The sequence below is a fragment of the Vigna angularis genome, chromosome 1 (assembly GCF_016808095.1).
Source record: "Vigna angularis cultivar LongXiaoDou No.4 chromosome 1, ASM1680809v1, whole genome shotgun sequence".
Taxonomy (NCBI): domain Eukaryota; kingdom Viridiplantae; phylum Streptophyta; class Magnoliopsida; order Fabales; family Fabaceae; genus Vigna; species Vigna angularis.
The window spans coordinates 56,496,126-56,507,179 of record NC_068970.1 but is presented as its reverse complement, the minus strand read 5'-3'; the positions used below and the strand labels follow the sequence as shown (position 1 = coordinate 56,507,179).

The following is an 11,054-nucleotide window of genomic DNA, read 5'->3' as shown; positions in this document are numbered from 1 at the left end:
GTTTCTACTCCAAGATGTATAATTTGACTCATTAAGAATCTGTGATATAAGGGAAGCGCCTGGGTTCTCCCCTGGATGCAAATAATAGGGACTGGTGGGATTATTAGTTTGATCCGTAGTCTCCATGAATGCAAGAATGGCGAAAGAAGCGGATGAGGAATCAAGAATTACTGATACGAGCAGCGGAAAACGTAGAACAGGTCCAAGACCTGCTCTGGTACCATAAAGAAAACAGTGGCCCAACAGAAGGCCCAAACCTGTGGTCCAGTATCGAGACTTAAGTCTCTCCTTTGCAAAATATCTTTAGAATCAGAAAGTGGCTGAGAACGTTGAAAGCTTCAAATCCCGTGTGCTCTGCAAGGACGATGCGCGACAAAGACACTTGGATGTCCGTTCCGGTCAGTTCGATGGTGATGGAAAGTATTCCGGCGAGATGGTCATGGGTGGCAGATCAGAAGGAGATCGGAAGAAAAGAAGATGCACGGTAAAGGTATGTAATCTATATTTGAGAGAAAAGTAAAAATGCTGTTGTTATTTTCTTGATTTCTTCTACATCTTTTGTTTCTGATACTGGAAGCCCTTATATAGGGTTCCGGTAACACCAAAACAGAAAACCCCAAAAATAGAACACCCTAGAAGCAAAATTACTGTTCAAATGAACAGTAACCACTAACAGAACAATAAAAGACTCAACGGAAATAACAAACACAACTTAATAGTATCACTTATGCATTTGTAAAATATTTCGAAAAATAAGTGTTGCTTACATGTTATTAGGAGGATTATAAACATAGATTGGATGATTATATACTTTATAGTGAAGTATAAAACATAGTTTTAAGTCTAATTAAACTTGTTGATATTATTAAAATTGTTTTTTTTTTGCTAAAAACATTTTTCTTAAAAAATTGGAATTTAGTTTGAAGGTGTATAACGTCCAACAAATTGTACTGTTCAACTCTTAGAAATCTTATGTTTTTTACTATGTGTAATTTCTTTTATATTTTATATATTCATAAAAAATTGATTAGGTTTTGTATGAATCTTAATATGGTTGTTTTGATGACAATTTTTGTATAGTTTTGCTTATTATATTAGAACATCGTCATACTCTAAAGACATGGTAGATTGATATTATCAATCATTTTTTTTCCATTCATTTTATTGAGTTTGTAGAGTTCAACCATCACGTGATTTATTTTTTGTTATTAATGTTTGGGCTAAAAATTATCATGAGTGCGGTGGCGGACCATCGTGATGATAGAAAGGGTCTTACTCTCAAATTTTTTTATAATTATCTAAATTAAAATACAATTTAAATTAGTTTTTTAAAATTTTAATATATTTTACATATTTGACATCTTTTTTATTTTGGAGAAAGTTCAACCCTCTTTTTTGTTGTCCAAATATTTTCGGATAGCAATTATCAAAGTATGATATGTTTGTAGTCTTTGAAATCAAGAACAAAGAAAGATTTGTTTTTGGTGAGATTCGTTGTCCTTTTTTCTGACTATCCTCTCCATGAAAGATGGAAGCGATATAATAAAATGGTGATATCCTAACTTACGCCATATATGTCCCTACCAATAGAATAATATGTCAAGTGGATGGACTCTGCATATGAAATTTGACAAGATTTTCTGCATAGGTTTTTCATCGTGATAAATTTTGCATTGTTGATATATAAGAAGATCTATAATCCTGTAAAGAAGGTGAATCCATCATCTCTAAATATTATACTCGTTTACAAACTCTCTAGAAGTACTTGCTCCTCTCCTTATGCTTGTGGTTTACTGTTAAACTTGTGGTTTACTGTTAAAGATTCAACAAGAAAGCAATGATGATTGTGTTATCAAGTTCCTATTGGCTTTAATGATGAATTCTTTCAAGTACGATTCCAAATTATGCTCATGGAACTAATGTCCGCTCTTCCCAAACCCCACTTTAGGGTCACTAGAATCGCAACCAATGTTTCAAATATGAAGAAAAGACTAGCATGTAGGGTTATAATGCCATGGACCACTGCACACAGTAAAAAAATCACCATTGGCTGCTTGTTAGGTCGCCTTGTGAGTTACAAGTTAGGGAGTATCATTTTTAGGCCTCGTTGGGCGAGAATGAAGTCATTGGGTAAGAATGAAGTCATTGGGTGAGTCTGATAGCCTTGATGTGTGTGGGTATTTAATCATGTTTTCACATGGGTTTTGGAGTATACTTCATTTTTACACAAATAGAATCACCTATGGTGCTTGGAAAATATTCTTAGAAGTTGTTTGGAGTGCTCGGAAGCTCTCCCTCCATCCCCTGGGTTTTCTCCTTCATCCATGGTGGTTTTTCCCCTTTTTAGGTTTAGGAGGAAGATGAGTTAGGGAATTTGAGATGTTGTTGCAAATGGGATGCACAATTGGAGTGTGAAGCAACTATCAAGAACCTTGCGAGAAGACTTGTATCTTCTCTTTGGTTCCCAATTTCTTTCCTATCTCTCTAATTTTGTAGCACCCTAAGTTTTTCACCATGAAGAGCTATTTTTATTTGTTAAGATTAGTTGTAAAACATAGAACTCTTGTGTTATTTTGTGTTGTTAATAATATATAGTTTTTCAATTCATGTTAGTATTCGATTTTCATGCTCAATGTTTGATGTGGATTGATTTCATGCATGATTTGTGGTCCTCTATGTTTTGGAAAATATGACTTGAATATATAACTAAAATTGAACACTTAATGGATATTTTTTTTTCTAGGAATAAAAATTGGATCATTAGTAATCTTAGACTATTTGAAATTAATGCATGATTTCACTTGTTGAAGATTTAAGGGATTGAAACTTGATGAGTAATCATATGATCAAAGTCTCAAGAGATATGATCTAAGTATAACTGTAAGTTGATTTTGACATAAAATTTGAATTGAGATAATTATTAATGCATGTGAACGAAATAGATAGACTATATAGTCTTGAAAAAATGTAAATAATTTGTCACATTTTCTTACACACCAATTGTTTGATGAAAATACCAAAAAGATATTATTGTGTTTTTGTGCATTTTAATGTCTAATTGAGTTATGAAATGAAGAGTTGTCATGCATTACAAAATTCCTTTGGAAGAAAACAATATAAACACTTATTTCTTGTTTCGTTGCGATCGATACACTTGTTGTTGATTTTGCACCCAACAACTTACAACAATATAAACAACTTATTTCTTTTTGTATTTTTCTTAAAAATTATTATGTTTATATCATACAAATTATTACATCCTAACGAAGTTAACACCTACACATTCATATATACATTTTTATATTAAATCATTCTTAACTTCAGTTTAATTAACCCCATTTAAATCAACAATGTCATACAATTCATTAGTCATTACAATTTAAAATATTATAAACATTCTAAAACTTTAAAACATCGATTTTACTTACTTAAAATATCAATTATTGTTCAACATGCTCACCAGCTCGCCAATGAAATATCTCTGGGAGTTTTTATTAAGAAAGACTAACCTAGCGAGGGTACTCACTCACTTGGCAAGCTGCCTATGAAGGTTACCTTGCTCAATGAGATATAATTCACCCAACAAACAATCCCATATAAAGTATTTAGGATTTTAATTGATTGAATTTCCCTAAGCGAGAGGATTTACACCTAACAACCAACTACCAAGAGTTTATACCAAATAAATTTGCTCAAAAAATAAAGACCTGACTAATGATCAAGCCACCCTTGACTGCCATATTTTTTACAAAAATAATTTTGCTCCACTACCCAAAACATTGTGAGCCTTGTTTCAAATCTCTCCAAACAAGACAAGATTAATGAGTTCTCTGAATTTTAAAATCGTAAATTTTTCCTAATGAATGGAGGGCTTGTCAAACAAGTATGCATAGTTTAAAAATCCCAATAGGAACATCAAGCTTTCAAATTAGTTCAATTGCATATTTTTATCTCTTTCTCACACCACACATGATATGCTTAGTCATTAAGTAATATCACCACTAGACCAACTTTAATAAATTAATATAATAAACTCGATCCACTACTCACATCAACAAAATAATATTTCAAATTTGCACTCAAATCAATATTAAATCGTTATCAAACATCAAAATAATTTCAAATCAAGTATGGTGACTACATTATCATTACAATTAGATCGTCTAACATAACATACTATAAGAAAAACAAGCTAGTATCCCTTACTTGGATCAAATTTTTTGACTCATTTAAGCTTCAATGACTCTCTTACTCTCAAAGATTCAATAATGTATATATAAAACTCGTATTAGTAATTTGAACATATCCTAACAATCTTAAACAAATATAAGTTAATCTTAAATTTTAATTAATCACAAAAACTTTTAAAATTAATTAAAAAAGAATAGGCAAAGATGAAGTTACCTAGATTAAAATTTGGTTGGATAAGAATGTCATATTCTACGCCATATATAATAAATTTAGAGAGATATTAGTCTTTTTAAAGTGAAATTCGAATAATCAAAATTTCCATTTATAAACTTTATATTTTATTAATAAAATATTAAACTCGTGTCTTTTAATGGATGTCTTATGTTTACCATGTTTAAATCCATGATATATTGATTCCAAATTTCTATATATGTTATCTTTTATTTTGTTGATCATGACATGTGACACCTTCAAAATAGAAGATAACTCAAATTCTGACAAATGATAAATATAGATTTTGACATATAACACTCTCAAACAATATTATCGTCAATCGAAAGTTGAATCAAGTTGGCCTAAACCAAAGTTTGACCTAAGTCAGGCTAGTACAAAAATCGAACCTAGTTCGTTAGGTCATACCAAAAGTCAAGACGAGCTAGCTCTAACCAAAAGTCGAGACAAACAACTTTGAAACCAAGCTCGAGATAGTCAACTCAAGCAAAGGTAAAGACAAGACAATCATGGCTAAAAGTCAAGACGAACCAGCCTAAATTGAAGGTCGAGAGGGATCGTCCCATGCAAAAAGGAAAAAAGAGTTGGTTCAAGTTAAAGGTTGTGACAAGTCATTACAGGTCAAAGGACGACCCGAACAAAATAGGTTGAAGATCAAGGTAGGTTGGCTTATTGACAAAACAAAATTATGAGAACACAACTACATAAAAATTAAGTTGAGTTAATCATATTATTGTTGTGTATTAAGGATTTAATCTCCTTTATTATTTTTATTTGAATGTTTTGTTAAGGAAGAATGTCCTAAAGGATATGTACTTAGGCAAAAAAGAGTTGGTTGAATTCTCAGAATGGGTAGAAAAAAATTTACTAATAAACATACTACCTCAAATCAAGAAGAGTTAGTTATGATATCTACTTCAACTGGATGTTGAAATAGGCATATGGAATACTAAAACATGAATATCGAAGTACATGTTCAATTGTTCTATGAGAGATAAAACTTTTATACAAATACATTATATACGTTTTTGTGGTGATCATGAAAATGATTGTAAGAGGAATAATTAGTGTTTTGTAATAGTTATATTTATGTTTATTATAAATATATAATTTGTGGTTTAATGGTGGTCAAACAAAGTATAACTGTGTGTGTTGATGATAATGTTAATGGCATGCATATATGTGTATGATATACATTATGTATTATGTTTTATGGTATATGATATTATAGTCATCCTATGAGTGTATTACTTCTTTATGAGGAGTGTGAGAGGACAGTTGGGATGTCATTACAAGTTTAAGGGTCATAATATTAAACATGAAAGTTAATATGAAAGATATGTTATGTTTCACTAATTATCTAATCATATTGTATGATATGGTTAAATACTAAAGGAAGCTCTTGTATCAAGACTTTATATATTAAATAAAAATAAGTTTATTTATATGCGAAATTAAATTTGTTTTTTACCAATAATGTTTTTGATGTATTAATTATTATAAAAAGTTGGGATATGTTTAATACGAGTATTTTTAGAAGCTATTAAGTTGAAAAATTACAGTTTTTTTTATTAAAATACAAGCAATAATTCGTGTATTATGTCTAGAAGTGAATTAGTTCTAATTTATTTTGTATGTCGTGAGAATGTGGTGTAATAATTGATATATATATTTGTAAAGTATACAAAGTATATAATTTTGTATGATGATTAAAAAATAATTAACTCACCTTTATGTACATGTACTTGGTATGGAAACAAAGCAAATTATGTATAATTTATTGGTCTTTGTGTTAACACGACACATTAATATGATGTATCATTTGAAAAGGGTACAACCCATATGAGTGATAGCCATATATTATATCTACAATTTTTTATATGATATGGTATCCAAGCACATTAAATTTAATATAATATATACACTGACAATACATAGAATGTGATTATATTATTTATTTTACTATTAATCAATTTTCATACAATTCGACAAAACTAATAAAGAAAAGAAAATATAATTATTGTTTCAGTTATTAATTACAGTATAGAATTTTTGTTTCATTTATTAATTACAGTATAGTTGTCATAATTTATGTCTGCAAAATCTCTATAATTATGAGTTAGTGTACTATATTAAAAGAACATTCCATAACTTAAATGATTACATTGTTCAAACTGAACATAGAGTAGCCAATTTGACCTAACATTGGTTGTCAAAATACAATCCTTTAGGCTAAAAAATTTCCATTTACAACTTAAAATGACTGAGTATACGTAATTCGTGATATCGTGCAAGAAAACAACATCCATAAAAGTAGGTGGACCTACGACTTTTGGCACCGCATGTTCACATGCTTTAATGGTATACAACGATGGATTTGCAGAGTAAAAGAAAGTGATTGAAAATGGGTGGTGGAAGAAATGGTCCACTTTTACCAAAAAAGTTGGAAAACACAACAGATAGTACTGTCAGCTACTCACATGCAATACTTTTGCAGCATCTTTCAGTCCAAAGCTAAACACCATTTCATTTTTTCTCACTTTTTTATTTGACTGGTTTTCATTCAAAGCATGGTCTTATGTACCATATCATCATTTAAAATTATGGTGTGACTCATTCTAGTTTTGGTAATCACAAAAGACTAGCTCCATTTCCATTGACAAACACTCCTACAAGAGAGAGGAGTGGAGAAACAAATAAAATACAGAGATGTTATAAAGGCAGGGCCTGTTTCTTTAGGCTTTTGAGAAACTTGGCCACACTTCACTCCACTTGCTTACATGGAGAATCTTTTAATATAAAAGAAAAAACCAGTCAAAACTTTCCACTACAGAAAAGGGTATACAAGATGGTAGAGAAGAGCTTTAACACTAGATTGAATGATACAATAGGCTGCAATTTTTCATTTTTTTTTTCATTTTTTTTCATTACTCATTGACAATTAGGATTTTTACCAGGGCCACCATAGTAAAAGTAGTGACCCCAATCCCCATTACTGCCTGTTTGAACATCATAGCAGTTTGATTGCTCAGTGAAGGTGCCAAGGCCTTTGGGAGCCTTGAGATTGTTGGAGCTATCAACCACTTGAATATTCCTGAAGTAACTTGATTTGCCAAACCCTTCTTCAGGAAAATGACCACTGCCCATTTGAGTTGAAGTATGCTGACCATCAGGCTCAGAGTTAACAACTTCACCTCCCCACTCTATCATGGAAGCACTGTCAGCCAAGTATGAGAAGAGGAAAGAAGGCCAATACCCCAACACATAGTCATTCCCAAATTGCATCCACCAGTGTCCCTCTTTTGGATCCTACAAAATAGAGAAGATAACTAATTAATAACAGTAACAAAGTTCATGTCTTTAATAAGTATGTTGCTTAGCTCAACATTAATAACAGCAGAAGGAATTTTGTACTATATTAGTCATAAGGCTTAAAATACATGTACTATGTGCTGGCATTTATAGGCATGAGTATAAGCATCTCATGACTATTTTTAAGGTTTCTAAGGTTGAATTATTAACAGTGTCCCATCACAATGCAATTGGGGTCCATATCCAACTCTCGATCAAAAGAAGTTGGGAGGAGATACCAGGGATCTGGGCCATAATAAAGAAGATTCTTCACTGCCACCAATGCTCTGATGCTAGGTAAAAAAGCTTTTACTAGCTAGCTAATTAGTGAACACTGGAAAAACTCAAGATTCTTATACTGGCTATGAATTATCAATCACTTGCATCTGGTATTTTCCACATGTCATGTTTCATACGGTCGGTTGAAAGATGTTATATTTTCAACAATCCAAAGACTTGAGACATTACAATGGTCCACAAGTCAAACACCTTGTTGGAAGAATGATGATGCTCAAAGATGGTTTCTTTTTGTAGATTAATGAGTAGAAAAACTCCTGGGAATTTACCTTCCAGATAAGTATACTGATATCGTACTGAGAGTTTCGGTATCCAGAAACTGGGGTAATAGTTGCACCCATTGCAATTTCACTATTCACTTGAATGAACCCCGAGCAGAGAAGATTGTAGCAGCCAGTTGCTTGATATGCATCACTCTACAAAATGCAGAAAGTGAGTTTAGAAAAAAAAGATTATTCTATCACTAACAAATACATTAGAACTAAAAAAATAGAAAGCCACATTGTTCAACATATAAGTTCAAAAGGTGGAAGCTTACAGTCCAGTAGGTGAATAACCGTGTGTTGTTGTCACCATATAAATCTGGGCTTACCTGTTATCAGGCACAAGGAGTCATTGCAATTTACAAGTATAACTAAGTTAAAAACAGATGCCTAGTTTTCACATTCAGACTAACTGAATAGTGATTCTTATTACCTGCCAGCCAGCTTCAATGCTATTGAGATCTTGACCAAATGAGCCTCCTAATATCCACAGCTGAGACAAGCTGAACTCATTAGGTTGTTGTATCTTGGGCTCCCACACATTTATCGTGGCTTTGGCTCCATAATACTTGTCTCCTTCAACATATGCTATAGCATGCTGGTAAAAAAAATACCACAAACACAATTAGGAAATTAGACCAAGGCTACAGATTAGTAGAGGAAACAAGAGAATCTGATAGCACAAGGCCCTCAAAAAAGTTCTTACCTGATGACCACTCTGGTTAATTAGATCAGGCTCTGCAGACCTAGGCTTAGGAATTGCTCTGTGCTTCTTCCTACCATACCTTCTGACCGAACTTGCTCTCAGAACATCTTCCTCTTTAGTTCTCCTGATGGGTATTGTGTCCTCAGGGCATCTACCATTCGCATGCCACGCCTGACTAATAGGGATATGAACTTTTGCTTTGGGCTTTTCAGATAACTTGTTCTCTTCAAAAAGCCCTTCAGGGTGGAAAGATGGTCTGGTCTGTTAAATCAAAGCATGGTATTGGTTAGCAAATACTCGTAAAAAAAAATACAATGAACAGAAAGCATAGATCTTGAGTGAAGAAAGTAGACCTGAATCTTGTGATCTTTGAGGAATGGATGATCAAATGCAGGCTGCTTCGAAACAGGTACACAGTCTATCGTATCCCCATCTGGACTCTGCAACACAAAAAAAATCATGTCATTTTACCAACGACGAAAACACCATGTACAAAAAATCTGAAACCTTGTTAGCATCTGACAACTACATCAAATCCAGTGGCTCATTAAACAGAAGAAAAAAAAAGTAAATCATTACGCACTTCTTTATTTCCGTACTTTCTAGTTACTGCTTCAAAATTTAATCAATAATAATCCATCAAAAGGGCTAGGGCTATAATTTTCCTTTTAAACATTGGGGGCTGCTTGTAGGAGGAAAAAAACAGTTTGCTTAAGAAATCAGCACACCCACATAACGATCTACATTATACAGAACAGAGAGAGAAGAACCCATAAAATAACATAGCGGAAATAGAAATAGCAGCTGCAAAGAAAGGATATTTTAACCGAAAGTGTTTGAAAGGTAAAGAATCATTTCAGTAACATCTCACTTGCAACAACCAAAGACCAAACCAAAAAAGTAATCTTTTTTATTGTGTGCCAAACAGATTAAAACAAGAAGAAACACCCAAATGGGGTTGAATGAAGAACATCTCAAAACACAATAAGAAAGGGAGACAGAGAGAGAGAGAGAGAGAAAGATAGAGAAACCTGAATGGTTTTGACAGGAGACTTGTTCAAGCGATTCAAGTGCTTAGCAACCTCAAGCTTCTGCCTTGAAAGACTGAGCCTAGCAGCAGAAGATAGGGAGATGAAGACACCCCACAAGCAGAAAAGAAGGAGAATGGTCACAGCAGAAGCACCACTAGAACCCATCACAACACGACCCTTCAAAAAATGCAGTCTGAACTCAACCCCTAAAAACCTTTGAAGAGTGAACTTGCTCCCTTTCACCTTCTTCAGGCACAAAAAACTGCAATGAGGACTACCAACTAGCCCAACCTCACCCCACTTTCTCACTTTCTATGAAGCCAAAGGGGCACCCACTAAACAGCCACCCACACACATCTCACACTAAGCTAACCCTCTTTTGTTTTATTCCTCTTTCTTCAAATCACCCTTTTCTCTCTCCTTCCACTTTCCATCATCCTCATAATATTATATCTCATTAACTATTCATATTCATTATTCATTCATTAAATAGTTAAACAAAAACCGTCACTTTCTAGTTCCCTCTTTCTTGTCATTTTCCTCTCACTTGTGTTACATACCACTATCTTCGCCTTCTTCTCGCTCTTCTCCATAAAATTAAAAAAGGTTTTTTTTTTGGCTACTTTTTTATATAATAAAATCGGGTTAGATGTTTGCACGGGGAAAAACAAAAAGGGTGGCAAAGGAATAAGAAAAAAAATAAAAAAGAAGAAAAATGAATTGTGGGTCTGTGTGTTCGTAATTTTCATGAATGTGTGCAGTGTCCTCACGCTAGCTTTTTTGTCGTTTAGATAGCCACTGATGTGAAATTGCGAATTGTCAAGTGAGAGTGTGTGTGTGCAGAACCCAATGCCTTTACCGTTTTATCTTTGCATTTCAAACACCAAAGAGAAAAAAAAAAGATTTTGAAAATATCCAAATAAAAGAAATTATTAGTTTAATTCTTCCGCCTCTAAAATATATGTCACTATATCTCTTCTTTAT

General features: G+C 32.9%; 1 protein-coding gene across 1 annotated transcript; it reads right to left on the bottom strand.

Annotated features, from left to right (window-relative positions):
* Positions 1–7,134: 7,134 nt before the first annotated feature.
* LOC108321973 (uncharacterized) lies at positions 7,135–10,524 on the bottom strand. The gene is made up of 7 exons (XM_017553900.2): positions 10,071–10,524; positions 9,393–9,479; positions 9,040–9,300; positions 8,767–8,931; positions 8,609–8,662; positions 8,340–8,486; positions 7,135–7,731 (listed from the first exon to the last, which is right to left on the bottom strand). Exons 1-7 carry the CDS (start codon positions 10,233–10,235, stop codon positions 7,354–7,356), a joined length of 1,257 nt encoding a protein of 418 aa, XP_017409389.1. The 5' UTR covers positions 10,236–10,524; the 3' UTR covers positions 7,135–7,353.
* Positions 10,525–11,054: the final 530 nt, after the last annotated feature.

Excerpts from the sequence above, each read along its gene's own strand:
- LOC108321973 (XM_017553900.2), bottom strand. The coding sequence starts at position 10,235 with ATGGGTTCTAGTGGTGCTTCTGCTGTGACCATTCTCCTTCTTTTCTGC. Across the intron at positions 8,932-9,039 it reads TTAACCAGAGTGGTCATCAG|CATGCTATAGCATATGTTGA; the intron begins GTAAGAACTTTT and ends TTTTTTTACCAG. Across the intron at positions 8,487-8,608 it reads GGTTATTCACCTACTGGACT|AGTGATGCATATCAAGCAAC; the intron begins GTAAGCTTCCAC and ends TGCATTTTGTAG.